Source organism: Talpa occidentalis, unplaced genomic scaffold, assembly GCF_014898055.3.
Source record: "Talpa occidentalis isolate TD23 unplaced genomic scaffold, MPIMG_talOcc4v2.1 talOcc4.8, whole genome shotgun sequence".
Lineage (NCBI taxonomy): Eukaryota > Metazoa > Chordata > Mammalia > Eulipotyphla > Talpidae > Talpa > Talpa occidentalis.
Genome location: NW_023605194.1, coordinates 74091124 through 74103282, shown reverse-complemented (window position 1 = coordinate 74103282; position 12159 = coordinate 74091124). Strand labels below are relative to the sequence as shown.

Here is a 12159-nt window from a genome sequence, read left to right as displayed (position 1 = left end):
GTAGTGAGGCAGCTGGCCCCCATCATCAGTTATGCCTTGGAAGCTGAGGTTGCAAGTCCCCAGGGGGGTCATTGCAGGCTCAAATAGATAGGAAGTGTCTGCACTGTGATGTGCTAATATAAACGATGGTCTGCTTCTGGAGTGGGGGATGGGATCACTCAGGAATGAAGCAGAGGCTCTAACTTGACACCAAGCAGCAAGAGGCGCTCTGAGGTCCTGCCCAAGAGAGGGACTGCCCCAGGAAGCAGGATCTTCGCTGCATTCTGGACATTGTTTTCAAATAATGGGGCCAGCCACCATGGTGGGATGACCCCAGAGCGCTGGTGTGGGATGATCCCTTTGCAAAACTGGATTCTGGGTGATCTATTACTGAAGCATTTTTAAAGCTGTTGTGTATCAGGCCAGCAGGTCCCTTTGAGACCATGTGGTCCACGCTCTGAACTGCACATAATCTCAGCCACTTGGAACTTGCAGGCCCTGAGGTGGTTTTACCAACAGGATGTGTTTGAATGATTCCAGCCGCTGACCTAGTTTGTGACCAGTGGCCAATATTACAAGCGAGTGAGTGGGAGTTATCAGAACCGCCCAGGGCTCTGGAACCAAGCTCAGAAGGTCTCCCCTGGAGGCTGACCCGTCCTCTTCAGTCCAAGGTAGAACTGCACTGGCCAAGTATGAAGCCGACCGGGAAGACTGTGACATTAAAGGGAAGGACAGCTAGGGCAACTGCTTCCAGAAAGGCAGAAAATAAAAAGAAAGAAGGGAAGATAAAGTTCCTCTTGAGTGCAGGCAGCTGGACAGAGACAGTGCAATGAGAAACACCAGGGCAGCTGTCTGCCTTTGGAAATGTGCTATTTCTCTTCTATCATTTGCTTCTGGTGATTTCTACCGTGGGTTGGTATCCTCTGAACGTGTGCTGGATACCCCTGACCTGCGGAGTAGCAGAGAGGTGGTCTGAGAGGGTAGCTCCCCATCCCAAATGCCCGGGTAAGAAGACAAGGACTGAAGAGAGCACCCTCGGGTGGGCTGCCTGGAACAGACCCACAACTCAGAACTTTAACTTCCTCACCTGCAAAATGGGTGTGTCCCCTCCCTGTGGGACTGCCATGCAGATCAAGCAGAAGAGTGTGTGTGTGGCTCCTGGATGGTGCTGGATGGAGACCAGCACCTGGAGGGTACCCACTGGTGGTATGGGGAGAACTAGCTCGGTGTCGACCGCATGAGGATTCTGTGCTTCTGACATTGAGAGAGACACGGAAAACTCGAGGAGAAGTCAAGGGCAAAGCGGCAGCATGCTGCAGGAAGCCATCCCTGTGGAGGCAGAGATGTTGGGGCAGACAGAGGAAATGAACGCTGCCCGGGTCCTCGGCTGTTCTGAGCACTGGCTAAGGAGAGGCTCCGATGCTGCATGATTTGGGCTTGGCTTCTAGATGAGATTTCCTGGCCGTGGAAGGCATCAGATGTTACCAGACAAGGAGTTTTTCTCACCTTCCGGAGTGTCTGTCAGCCATTCCCAGAGCCAGAGAACTGACTGAGATGCCTGAGTCCAGTCCCGTGAGCTCTCAATTCTGAGAATTGACAGCAGTGGTACAGACTCCAGCTGCCCCTAAAAGCTGGTTTTGGCAAAGGTTCTCTGAAGCAGCTGACTCAGCGAGCTCTCTTCTGCCAAGACGCAGCCCTTGACTGAGGGGGCCACCGGGTTCTCGGTGGTCTTGACCTTTCCTCTTGCGGGGGATGATCAAGAGGCGCTTTTCACTGGCCCTGTAAAGCCAAGGTGGTTGAGACAGTGCCATCTCCTGGTGCCCCCTGCTAACCAGATTCCACTGGAACCCTACGCTTGAGCCACAGCTGCAGCTGCAGGAGAGGGTGGCTGCCCTTGGCCGAGAGGGCAGTGGGCCTGTGTGGGAGGCGCTGAATCCTCATAGGCATGAGTTTGAGCATCTGGATTCTGAGCTTGATCAGGCGTTAGGTCTGACCCTAGCCCCGAAGAATAGGGAGGATAACAGAAGGTCATCAGGCTGGACAGCCTCTCCTGGCATCCCTGACTACGGTGGAAGAGTGGATGTCCTGGGCCATGCAGTGAGACGCTGCCTCGTCACCTTCTGGCGTCTCCTAGAGTTTCATCTAATGCTTCCCTGTCTCAGAGACTGTCCCTTCTCCAGGGAAATTAGTCACCCTCCTTTGGGAGCAGTAGCTCCCAGTCGGGTCACCCTTCATCAGTTTCCCCTAAGTCCCCGTAACCTCCCCTTGGGGTCCAGTCCTCTCATCTCAGTGGTGCCATGTCCCCGGCTCATCTGTAGGCTTTCCAAGCCTTAAGGATCCAGGCCAAAAGCTTCTGAATTCCCTCCCCAGCTTTATTTTCCAGCTTGGGCCTGTGTTCACTTGAAAGCCTCTGAGGAGAAGCAGGATCTTAGCTGAGCCGCTGAGGACAGATTTGAGGAGAAGGCGTTGGGGAAGTCCACCAGGGCATTTCACTAAGATTTTTAGATTTTTCTTTTCTTTGGTTTGAGCAAGAAATGTACCCCAAGGCCAACTGCCAGAAGGTGGGACAGCAAGGCCTCCTTTGCAGAGAAGCAACATCGAGGAGTAAAACCAGTGCAAAGCAGCAGGAGCTTGGTGCCGAGTGGCCCAGGATCCAAAACATAACTGGCTTGTGACCGTGGACAAGTCTGTGACTTCACAGAGCTGTGGGGAATGGGTGTGCTGCTCCCAGTTGTTGTGAAGAGGCTGTGGGTGGAGGCGCTAGCGCCGCCCTGGTCATCACCTCTGACTTTTAGGGTCTTCTTCCCTATGTTTTTGACCTCTGGCTAAATCCATGATCCTTTTGGGATCATCCCATGGTTTCAAGCCCACTTCCCCCAGTGAAGTACTGCTCTGGCCTCTGCCGTCACAGCTGTGGCGGCCACGGCGCCTGTAGGGCTCTGCTCCCTGCCCCTGCTTCCTGGCTTCATGCTCCGCGGGTCACGAGTGCTTGTGGTCTCCATGCGATGGTGAGAATCAAATGTCTGCAGGTCAGGCTGGCGTCTGCAGATCCTGTCCCTGCATGGCGGGTGTACACCAACGACTAGAACCTGTTCCATATATTCCTGGGGTCCCCACTCTCAACAGACCCACCAACCTGACACCAGGGCCTGCTGACCTGCACCTCCCTCTCGTGGTGACTTGACCTTGTACCATTTTGATAATTCTGTGACGATCGGTGGGAGGAAGCTACTGCTTTGGTATCAGGTGGCCTTGGTACTGCGAGCCGGATGCCATAAGAGCTATAGATACAGACGGTAACCAATTAACCACATAATGGATTAACCCTTCCGTAGCCACAGTCGTACATGCGTGCTGTGGACAGGTGAGGACATCTACAGAAAGAGAAGTAGCTTCTGGCGTTAGTGCTGCCCTTTCGTCTCTTGTCCCCTTTAATTCGTTCACCTACACACATTTACGGACACCCGCTATGTGCCATGTATTGTGCCCGCGGCCTGACCTTGTCTGCCTGTTTCACCCCTTCTTCCTCTGACCAAAGAAGAAAATTGACACCGACTGGTGAAATGCATCCCTGGGGGCTGATGGAGAGAAGCTGAGCGCCCCCGGGATAAGAGCCCACACCCCAGCCAGGCGCCAGCTAGTCCAGCAGGCTCAGGAGACCCCAGTGTCCCAGAGACAGGCCCCTGCCACTCTGTCCTCACTCTGCCGGCACCCCTTACCTGCTCTCCAGCCCTTCCCTGCAAACACGCCCTCTCCGAGGACTCCCAGCTCGGGAAGTTCTGCCTCTTTCCACAGCTCTTCTCTCCTGCTGAGTTTGAGACCCACTAAATCCATGGGAGGCTCAGCTTACATGTATTTTAAACTTGTCTTGTTTCTAATCATACACCTTCCAGCAGGGAATGCCTCCCCCAGCTTCCATGCCGCTCCAGGTTGGAAAGCCCCCTCTCTTCTCCCCTCCATGTTATGTCCATAGGACTGTGCAGAGAGCTCTGAGAGCGAGGCTCGGGCCCGCGGGGGCCCCCAGGCTCGCACAGCCACATCCACAGGGAGGCAGCCACCCTCAATGTCGCTCCCCCAGCCCCAGGCCATTGGGTTCCGACCCCCCACGGCTGTTCCCGCCTGCTTGAGTGGTGCATCACCTCCTCCATCTTGGCTGCCACCTTCCTCTCCCCCTCCCCATTCTCTCTCATCCAATTAACACCCTCCCCCCAGCCCCTTCCAAAGCCATTAGTGAAGAAGCAGAATGGTCTCAGCCCCACGGTGATTTCCTGTCATCTCTGCTCATTAATTCTCTCCACGTCTTTGCTAAGCCATTAATAACGCTCCCTGCACCTCTGACTGTTCATCTGGGTCTTGTGGCTTCGTCCCAGCTCCTTATCTCCAGGGTCCCCAAGAGCAGGTGGCCTGTCCTGTGGCCCAAATATCTGCCTTCTTTTTCTTCCACATCTTTGTCTCGGGCACAAGATCTGCAGCTGAGATGGCCTCCCTTGGGGGCCACCATATAGGCCTCCGGGTCTCAACGCAACACACAGGCACCCTCGCCCCGTTCCCAGGAAGGAGGGGTCCACAGGAGTGCCAGGGAAGCTGGCTTCTCTCGGTGGATCCTTTTAGAACTTAGAGCTGCTCACACATGTGCTGGTGGGGCCCGGGGGCTCCGTGCTTCCTAACACCCCTCTCTTAATGATGCCCGGCCCTGGGGTGGTTTCGGCTGGGAGGGTCCGGCTCGTACTTCTGAATTTAAGCCGGGGCGTGAGGACATTTCTCTCCACTCTGACAGCTCTGGCCTGGCTGGGTCAGCCTCAGGCAGGAGGTTGACGGGAGCTTGTTCTATCCTCTTTCAGCACGAGGGGTTGCCGAGAGAACACCCAGCTTCATGTATCCCCAGGGCACCGCAAGCAGCCAGATGGTGCTGCGCGGCATGGACCTCCTGCTGGAGTGCATCGCCTCCGGGGTGTACGTACCCTCCGCACCCCACTTCTGGCCACCTTCAGGGGGGTGCTCTGTTCTTGCCGCATGGGGCGGGGGAAAAAAGGAGACACAAATGGCACTTGGTGAGGACTTTGCAAATCATAGTCATCTCTGTTCTATCCTGTCATTGTTTTGGGTGGTGGGGAGATAGGTAGGCATCTGGTCAGGCTTGAATCCGGGGTCACCTTGCAGACGTGCCAGGATACTCTGTAGCCGAAACCCCTCCCCGGGGGAGAGCTGAGCTCTGACAGGACAGGCACCCCGGGGCCAAGCACCCTATTCCAGGGGCCAGGGACCCAGCTGTGCAGAGGAGCAGCAGGGCCCGTGAGTGACAAGGCCCGTGTCCTGCTGTCCCTCTCCAGCCCCACACCGGACATCGCGTGGTACAAGAAAGGCGGGGACCTCCCATCTGACAAGGCCAAGTTTGAGAACTTTAACAAGGCCCTACGGATCACCAACGTCTCTGAGGAAGACTCCGGGGAGTACTTCTGCCTGGCCTCTAACAAGATGGGCAGCATCCGGCACACGATCTCGGTGAGAGTAAAGGGTACGTTGTGTGTATTTCTCATTACAATGATTTTGCTGCCTTATACCCTGTGCCACCCTCCCCCAAGAGCCACTTAGGGCAGTGTGAGGAGGGGAAACAGCTAACACGCTGGTTAGTGGCCAGAGTGGCCTGCCAGGGACGGTGTCACTGTGGTGGGTGTTTGGGTGGAGGGTGGTATGTGTGCGGTGGGTATATGTCTGGTGTGGGGGTTGTATGATGGGTGTGTGTGTATGTATTGGTGTCTGTGGTGGGGGTGCATGTCCAGGTATGTGTGGTGGTGGTGTGGTATATATGTGTGGTATTTGTGGTGTGTGGGGGTGTGGGGTGTGGTAGGGTGTGGTATGTTTGTGTGGTATGGTTGTGTGGTATGTGTGTGATGTGGTGTGTGTGGTGTGCATGCATTGTGTGTGTGGTAGGTGTAGTAGGGTATAGGTCTGGTGTGTGTATGGTGTGTATGTGTTGTGTGTGTGGTGGGGGTGTGGGGTATGTGTTATGTCTGTGTGGCCTTGTAGTATGGTGTGTGTGTGGTCTTGTAGTGTGATGTGTGTGGTCTTGTGGTATTTGTGGTGTGTGTGTGATGTGTTTGTGTGGTATGTGTGTGTGGTGTGTGTGGTGGGTGTGTATGTGCAATGGGGGGTCAAGGGAAGGTGGGGTACCCTCACCATCGCCCAGGGGCTCCCTCAGCAGGTGACTCTCCTCCCATGGTCCATTTGGAGCACACCTGAGCCTCTTCTTTATTCCATCCCGCGGTCCTGTTTGTGGCATGTCGTCCAAGTCCTGTGCTGTCAGAGACCTCTGCTTGGTACTGTGCTACTTTTCAAAATGTGGAGTCATCGTGGCTCCCTCCCCAGAGTGTTGCTGTTCCACCTGAGGCAGGCGGTGGAGCACAGCCTTTGAGGGTCTCCTATGGGTGCCCCCACTCTGCTCAGCCTGGGGTGACTGGGTCCTGCAAGGGCTCTCAGTGCACTCAGGGGGCCAATTTTCAGCCCCACACTCAAACCAGAGGTTCTTAGCCTCTTTTTGTTGTTGTTGTTAAAGGTTTATTTATTTATGCACACAAGAACTGGGGTACAGAGGTGATGGGGGTGAGTGGATTCACCAGAGACAGAGTGGGGAGCAGAACAGGCAGATCTACTGAAATACACTGCTGAGGGGAGCAGCAGGTGGGCGAGACAGGAGAGGTCTGCTGCTCCATGTGGGTCACCTCCCTGGCCAGGGCTTGAACTCGTGCTTCAGTGGCTGCGGATAGCTTCATAGTGCTGATGCTTAATCCCTTGCGCCACCAGGGAGGCCCCTCTTAGCCTCTTTTAGAGGATCAAGATCTTTGCAAATCTGATTCAAAGGATCCTTTTCACATCTACACATTCACAGAACTTTCCAGACAGTTAAAAGCTGTCTGGAAAGTTAAGAGCTCTAACAGCAGTGCAGTGCCCAGAAGAGTGAGTACTGTCTCATCTTGAAGCAGCAACAGCAGAAACCCAGGGGTCAGCCCTGTGCCTCACGCCCATGGGTGCCCATCATGAACACCTGTGGAGTTCTGACAGCGCCTGCCACCAGGCCTCCTGAGGGTTCTGACTCATTGGGTCCAGGAAGGGCCCGGGTGCCCATGTTTGTTCAGAGCTCTTCAGAGACACTGGTGAGCCGCCCCAGTTTAGAACATAATTCTGGAATCTGAAATAGACAGGTTGGCCTCTGTGGTGCCTGCCAGGCCAGCCGAAGGCAGGAGGTCTGTGAGGGCGAGCCTTGAGCAGGTGGTGAGGGCCCGGGCTGCCTCTCAGTGGCCTACTTTCCTCGCCCTGCCCCTGCTGTCTGACACCACTGCCTGCACTGTCCTTGTCTTCCAGCTGCTCCCTACTGGCTAGACGAACCCAAGAATCTTATCCTGGCTCCTGGCGAAGACGGGAGACTGGTGTGTAGAGCCAATGGGAACCCCAAGCCCACCGTCCAGTGGATGGTGAATGGGGAGCCTTTGCAGTGTGAGTAACCAGCTGTCCTCCCCCTGACTCCACTCTCCCCAGGCAAAGTCTTGGGGTCCCCATCCCTGTGGGCAGCCTGGTGGTGCCGGAAGAGGCTGCCTGTGTGTTGGGACATCTCAGGAGGCAGGAAGCCATCCTCGTCTTGGTGGGAAAGATCAGGAGGCCTGTTACCGTCCGCATTTAGGGGATTCCTGTGATGCTGGATTTTTCTTAAATCTGTTTTCTGCCCTTAACAACAGAGCCTGGCTTTCCCGGGGCTGTGCTGTGCCTGAGCATCTGGGCCCCGGTGGTGGCTGGAAGGTAGTGGGCTTGGGAGGTAGACAGGAGCTCAGCCGCCAGTTGTTGGTCACCCAAGAGCTGGGTGGTATGACAAAGGGTGCGCTTGCGTGTGAGGACACACTCCCATGAGAGCAGGGACGCAGCGGGGCCGTGGCCTAGTGCAGACTCTGGAGAGGGGCTGTGCCGAGGGCTGGGCAGCAACTCTGGGCCCTTCTGCAGAGGTCCTGGCCAGGCTTCTGCATCATCTTCTCCCCAGGGGTCAGAGGCCAAGGCAGGGAAATCAACCAAATGGAGCAAAAAATTCGATGGCGAGACTGCTTGGTGTGTGCCCCGGCACTGAGCTGGGGCCACAGCCCTGTCACCTCTTGAACAGACGCTAATGATGGAATGAGATGCCATGAACTGCCAGGCCACGTGGCCAGTAGGTGGCAGCCATGGGAGGGGTGAGAAAAGGGGCCTGGCTTCTGCTGCCCAGGCCTGTGCCTACAGCCATCCCTGGGGAGTAGCCTTCCCTGGTACAAGATGGGGTGCGGCCTGCCCTCTTCTCTTCTCCCTGCCCTGTCAGCGCTCTGGGGACCAGGCTCACGAAGGCGCTGCACGCACAGCCCTGGAGCAGTCACCCATCACCCAGTGGGTGGGTCTGTGGCGACTGCCCAGGAAGGGCTCCCTGAAGGTGCTGGCTTGTCTTCCTCGCACCTTTTTGCTGAGTGGGGACTCAGGGAAGGACCTTAAGGATGCTGACTTGTCTCCCTTTACCTCCTGCTGACACCCCAGTTCCGGGCTATCTGTAGAGTGGTGCCCGCAGGGCCAGACCCCAGGTCTGACTGTCCCTGTAGGTCTGAGTGACCCCGGATGAGTCATCTGCTCCCCCCATGAAGTCTTAAAGAGGAAGGTCACCTTGTGGTGGTGAAAGATGAGCAGAGAGGCAGTTCTTCATCCCTCTGGAAAACTTAGTTTACAGCTCATTTTCATCCTCTCACCTTGACCTTCCTCAGAGTAGAGGGAAGACGGGAGTCATTCTTTCCCACTTAGTGACTGAAAGGTGACCCAGGGAGGTTTATTGATTTTCCCTGAGCCCCAGAGTGATGTGTACCCTTCCTGTGCCTTGTGTACCCCAACCAGCACACCCCAAGAACTGCAGAGGGTATGTTCTCTCTTAGTTAGGATATGTGTCCTAGGAAGACCAGGTAGCCTTGTGAAGTACCAGGACCTGTTCAGTCTACGCAGGCCGTGGGCCTTGGGTTTAACTCATGACTGTCTGGGGAACGCTCTGCTCAAGGGAGGGAAGGTCGCAGGTCGTGTGTCGCCTCCTTGCTTCATGACACACTTAAGTGGACACACATCAGACCCACATGGTGACAGCGGCAATAGTCAGCATGTGCCGGACCCTCTGCCAACGACCTCATCCATGTATAAAATCTCAAGTCATGTTTATAAGCCCCACAGAGTGGGGGTCACACTGTTCTCCAGTCAAGGAAACAAAGCTTAGAGGATTAGTAGCCCCAGAAGTTCACGTGGTTAGACTCCACACCCCTCCCTGGCCCAGCGTGTGCTCTGGCCGCAGCCGCCTGGTGCTCTCCAGGTGAGGCAGGTGATCCTTTTCCAGCCAGACATTGAGAAGTGAGCTGCAGGAGGTTTGAAGAGGGGCCCCAGGTCCCAGCTCAGCACTGGTGGGACAGAAGACGGGTCCCCTGGGCCCTTTCTTGTGCTGCTGCTTCCACAGCACCTGATTCTGCGAGGGAGCCTGGGCCAGAGCCCTGACTCCCTCCTGTTTCTGACTCGGAGCATCTTTCTTATCCGTAGCGGCACCACCCAACCCAAACCGCGAGGTGGCTGGTGACACCATCATCTTCCGGGACACCCAGATCAGCAGCAGGGCCGTGTACCAGTGCAACACCTCCAACGAGCACGGCTACCTGCTGGCCAACGCCTTCGTCAGCGTGCTGGGTGAGTGCGCACGTGCCCACGCTGCCACCTCAGCACACCCACCCCAGATCAGCCAGGCTGTTGTAGCAGGAGGGCAGGCTCATGGGGGAATCAGAGAGACCGAAATGCACTTTGCAGGAAGGATGGAGGAGCTAAGATCCACGAGCGGATGTGAGAGCTGACTCCCCGCTAGAAGTCAGTCTTGTCTCCCCCTTCCCCAATGCAGGACCGTGGCCTGTCTCACTCCTGGCGAACCCAGGCTGACTGTACCTGCCTTGCCTCTTGGCGGGACTCGGTTGGGAAATGCCTCTGAGTTGGCAGCTCTCCCTGAGCAGGGAGCCGGCAGTGAGAGGGGCTGCAAGGAGGTGCCTGCCGGCCATGGACAAGCAGGCACAGAACCTGCTGGATAACGTCCAAAAGCTGGGTTGCAGGGAGGTCGAGGCAGATGGATAAGCTTCCTCCTCCCCCTCCTAGTCCCTCAAGGCTGCTAGCAGAAGGGAGGATGATAGGGGAAGGTTTGCTGGCCCTTGGCAAGCTGCCGGAAGGAGAAGGCCTGTAGCGGTAAGACTGAGGGGGAGAACCGACACAGTCGACTCCCCACCCAAGACGGGCTCCATGGGAATTGCAGACGTGCCGCCTCGCATGCTGTCTCCCCGGAACCAGCTCATTCGGGTGATCCTTTACAACCGGACGCGGCTGGACTGCCCCTTTTTTGGATCCCCCATCCCCACGCTCCGATGGTAAGTTCCGGGAGACCAGCCCTCCCTCTCAGGGTCCTGTCTCGCCTTTCTCATTCCCACCTGACATATAGTAGGTGTTAGCAAGGCCTGGGAACTTGGCAGACCTTCTGGGTCGACCCCCTTACAGTGCCAAGAAGGGGGCGGAGGCCTGGCTGGCCAGGGGCTTGCCAGGTTCCCCGGGCCAGGCAGGTCCCTGTGCTCCAGACCCCCGAGTGGGTCCTTGTTCTGCCACGGCGGTCCCGGTAGTCACTGCCCAGCCACTGGGCCTTCTCAGCATGCCGTGTGTTCTGCTGCTCTGTCGTGAGGTTTAAGAATGGGCAAGGGAGCAACCTGGATGGCGGCAACTACCATGTCTATGAGAACGGCAGTCTGGAGATCAAGATGATCCGCAAGGAGGACCAAGGCATCTACACCTGCGTGGCCACCAACATCCTGGGCAAGGCTGAGAACCAGGTCCGCCTGGAGGTCAAAGGTAAAGGGGGGCATTTGGTTTGTTCCCAGGTTTTTACCTATTGTAAATAGGTCTGCAGTAAGCATGGGGGTACAGGTATTCTTTTGAATCAATGTTTTTGTCTTTTGGGTCAATCCCTAGGAGTGGAATCAATTGGTGAAGGAAATTCTATGGAGACGACACCTGAGGGGGGGGGGATAAAACAAACATTGTTTAAAAATGAACAATGATGTAAAATACATATAAATAAAAAATAAATAAATAGTGGGGAAAAAAAGAATTGGGAAGGGAAACCACCATTCACAGCGGCACAGAGGGGAGACATTGCATTCCCACCCCAGAAATTGCATTCCCCAGACAGGAAGGACTGGGGGCTGGTTTACTATCGGGGCTCACCTACACCAGGCTCCCCCTGTTCATGCGACTGAGACTATTTCTGCACCTTCTGTGTGCGGCTGACCCCGAGGGGTGAGCATATGGCCCTGAGGTGGTGGGTGGGGGCCTTGTCAAGGACAGCCAGCCCCTGCGTTTCTCCCCAGACCCCACCAGGATCTTCCGGATGCCCGAGGACCAGACGGTCAAGCGGGGCACGACGGTGCAGCTGGAGTGCCGGGTGAAGCACGACCCCTCCCTGAAGCTCGCCGTCTCCTGGCTGAAGGACGACGAGCCGCTCTACATCGGGAACAGGTGTCTGCCCTGGCGTCTCCCTGCCGCGGGCGGGGGGGGCGTTTTCTTTTCCCATGAGCTTGGTGAGCTCAGGGCAAGGTGCCCGGGCCATGTGTCTGAGGAACCGCTGAGGAGGGCACGATGGTGGCCCCAGAGGAGACCCCCACCCCGTTCCCTGTGCCCTTTCTTCATCAGCTCCTCCCCTCTGTGTCTCCTCTTTTCTCTCCCTCTCTTATCTTTCCCTCGTCGCTTCTCTCCCCGTCTCCCCTCACTCTTCTCTTTTCCTCCCCCTTCTTTGTCCCCATCACCAGCTGGACACCCTCTCCTCCCTCAGCCCTGCATGCAGTTCCCCTGTTCTCCCGCAGAGGGCAGGTCTGGCCCTCTGGGTGCTTTTGCTAGAGGCCTGACCCCTCACTCATCCCAGATTTGGATTTAAGTGCGTGGAAGGAGAAGCGTGTGTAAGTCTCCAGGTCTGGGAGCGTGTGTAAGTCTCCCTGGTGCTTCTCATGTGCAGTCGGGCTTGAGAAGAGCTGGCCCAGCCTTCCCCCACCGGCCCTGCTGAACACTCTTCCCCGGGTCCCAATAGGTGCCAGCCCTTTCCAGGGATCAAAGTGTTTTCAGGGATGT

At 56.4% G+C, this 12159-nt stretch overlaps 1 protein-coding gene across 7 annotated transcripts in view; it reads left to right on the top strand.

Moving 5' to 3' along the window:
• The window catches only part of NFASC (neurofascin), a 172876-nt gene that overhangs the window by 122107 nt on the left and 38610 nt on the right, over positions 1-12159 (top strand). For all 7 annotated transcript variants that reach the window (XM_054690604.1, XM_054690606.1, XM_054690608.1 and 4 more), the window contains 7 exons: positions 4821-4932; positions 5310-5494; positions 7339-7470; positions 9553-9696; positions 10304-10415; positions 10721-10887; positions 11406-11553. In XM_054690604.1, coding sequence (XP_054546579.1) covers positions 4821-4932; positions 5310-5494; positions 7339-7470; positions 9553-9696; positions 10304-10415; positions 10721-10887; positions 11406-11553 — 1000 coding nt within the window. The remainder of the gene's footprint in view (positions 1-4820; positions 4933-5309; positions 5495-7338; positions 7471-9552; positions 9697-10303; positions 10416-10720; positions 10888-11405; positions 11554-12159) is intronic.